Source organism: Mizuhopecten yessoensis, unplaced genomic scaffold (genome assembly GCF_002113885.1).
Source record: "Mizuhopecten yessoensis strain PY_sf001 unplaced genomic scaffold, ASM211388v2 scaffold8195, whole genome shotgun sequence".
In the NCBI taxonomy this organism is placed as follows: Eukaryota; Metazoa; Mollusca; class Bivalvia; order Pectinida; family Pectinidae; genus Mizuhopecten; species Mizuhopecten yessoensis.
This window is the reverse complement of record NW_018407426.1, coordinates 1,730,907-1,733,014: the sequence shown is the minus strand read 5'-3', so window position 1 is coordinate 1,733,014 and position 2,108 is coordinate 1,730,907. Positions and strand designations below refer to the sequence as shown.

General features: G+C 37.6%; 1 protein-coding gene across 5 annotated transcripts in view; it reads left to right on the top strand.

Moving 5' to 3' along the window:
• Positions 1-2,108, top strand: part of LOC110455301 (tyrosine-protein phosphatase non-receptor type 11-like) — a 63,018-nt gene that overhangs the window by 43,102 nt on the left and 17,808 nt on the right. For all 5 annotated transcript variants that reach the window (XM_021505355.1, XM_021505353.1, XM_021505352.1 and 2 more), the window contains 2 exons: positions 1,004-1,132; positions 1,784-1,880. In XM_021505355.1, the coding sequence (XP_021361030.1) occupies positions 1,004-1,132; positions 1,784-1,880 (226 nt within the window). The remainder of the gene's footprint in view (positions 1-1,003; positions 1,133-1,783; positions 1,881-2,108) is intronic.

Genomic DNA, 2,108 nt, shown 5'->3' with positions numbered 1-2,108 from the left:
GGAGGGGACTGTATGTTTGTATGTCAATAATCCCCCACTGGTATTACTGGAGGGGACTGTATGTTTGTATGTCATTAATCCCCCACTGGTGTTACCGGAGGGGACTGTATGTTTGTATGTCATTAATCCCCCACTAGTATTACCGGAGGGGACTGTATGTTTGTACTTCATTCATCAGTCTGTGAGTCAGTCTGTGTGTCACTTTGTTGAGTCAGTCTGTGTGTCGCTTTGTTGAGTCAGTCTGTGTGTCACTTTGTTGAGTCAGTCTGTGTCACTTTGTCTAGGACATATTACATATTTCCTTTCACCTACAGTCGCTGCATTATTTTGGGATAATGAGGTGTCACAGACCAAAATCAGGGCCCATACACATGAAACTGTTCTCATGTTCATACTCAGATTCTGTGCTCAAGCCGAATTTCTTGTTCTGGTGATAATTGATAAAAATCCACATTTTCTGAATGAATTTGAAGAATTTTCAAAAGGCTCAAAGCCAAATACCATTTTCAATATTTACATTTGACCTTTTGATATAGCTTTGTCACATGATTTAGGTGAGTTTCAAGAATGTTAGTTCTAACACAAAATCCATGCTTGAGCATGAAAATGGGCCCGTTCCATACTGTTTACAAAGTTATTGCCCTTTGTTTAACATGCTCCTATATATATTGTCCTAAGGCATATCTCATTTACTACGTTCTTTGTCAAATTTTGTATGTGAGCACGTCATGGGATAGTGTAGTGAACTTAAACAAAGCTTTGTGTCGTTACCTGAAGAGATGTTTATAATCCGGAAGTTGGTGACTATGCATTTCCTGTAATACCTACTCTCCCTTGTTTCTCAAATACCAGTTTGATACAAGACTTACTTTCATCGGTCCTATGATGGTTCTTTGTTTTGCTTTTTTAACTTGGATATATCAAGTGTCATACTTAATATCTCAAAGTCATGTACATATAATGCTTTCGCTGTATACTCAAATGTGAAGGGTAATTTTTGCAGCCGTTTAATGCCACAAGGATTCCTGCCTCTGGGCTAGAAAACCGTGTGAAACAATTAGAGAAGGAAAAACAATCAAAGGACCAGACTTCAGTGGGAAATACCAAGGGCGGCTTCTGGGACGAGTTTGAGGTATGGACATTTAGTTATCTCTGGTTTGAAGAACCAATTCAATTCCAAGACACATCTTGTGTATGTAAGACTTCTTAATCAGATTATTAAACAAAAAATATTTTAAAGTGACTCTGGTTTCTGTGTGACCAACTAAAATGATAGCTTTGATTTTCATTAAAATCTCCTACAAATACAGTGGTTTAAATTCCTTACTCAAGACTAATTTTGAATTAGATCTGAAATATATTATGACCTCCAGGGGTAATTTCAGATTTCATACAGATGTATATTTTTTAGAAAAAATAAGTGGTAAAATTTGTGCATATGTAATTATAATAAGGCTGCATGAATAACACATCATTGTGCCAGAGAAACTAAAGATTTAGGGTCTAGCTACTGTATGGATTTTATACACCTGTGCCAACCCATTGCTTCACTTTATTTATCAACAGATTTTCACCAAAGTGTACGTAAAAGGTCAAGTATGTGAACAGCTTGAATGAGTTCCTTGTTCAGTGTCCGATGCCAAGGTTACCGTTGCTATATATAGCCTAGGTCAACCATTGCTATTTTGGCAATAGATTCAATGTCACCAGTGAACTGGGCAGATGGCGTTCATGTGTTACTGACATCTTCTAGTTTTGTTTAACTTTTTTTGAATTTTTACAGCAACTACAACAAATGGAAGTGCGACATTTATACAGCAGGAAGGAAGGACAGAGACTGGAGAACAAGCCACGTAATCGATACAAAAATATCCTGCCATGTAAGTTCTTTCCTGATAACACTTTGTTATTGGCAGTTTCATATTTGCCAACTTTTTAGGTCACCTGAGACAAAGTCTCAAGTGACCTATTGCGATCGCCTTTTGTCCGTCGTCCGTCGTCCGTCGTGCGTCCGTAAACAATTTACATTTTCGACTTCTTCTCCAAAACCCCTGAACCAATTTCAATGAAATTTTGCAGGGACCTTCCATGGACAAAGGTCAACAAAA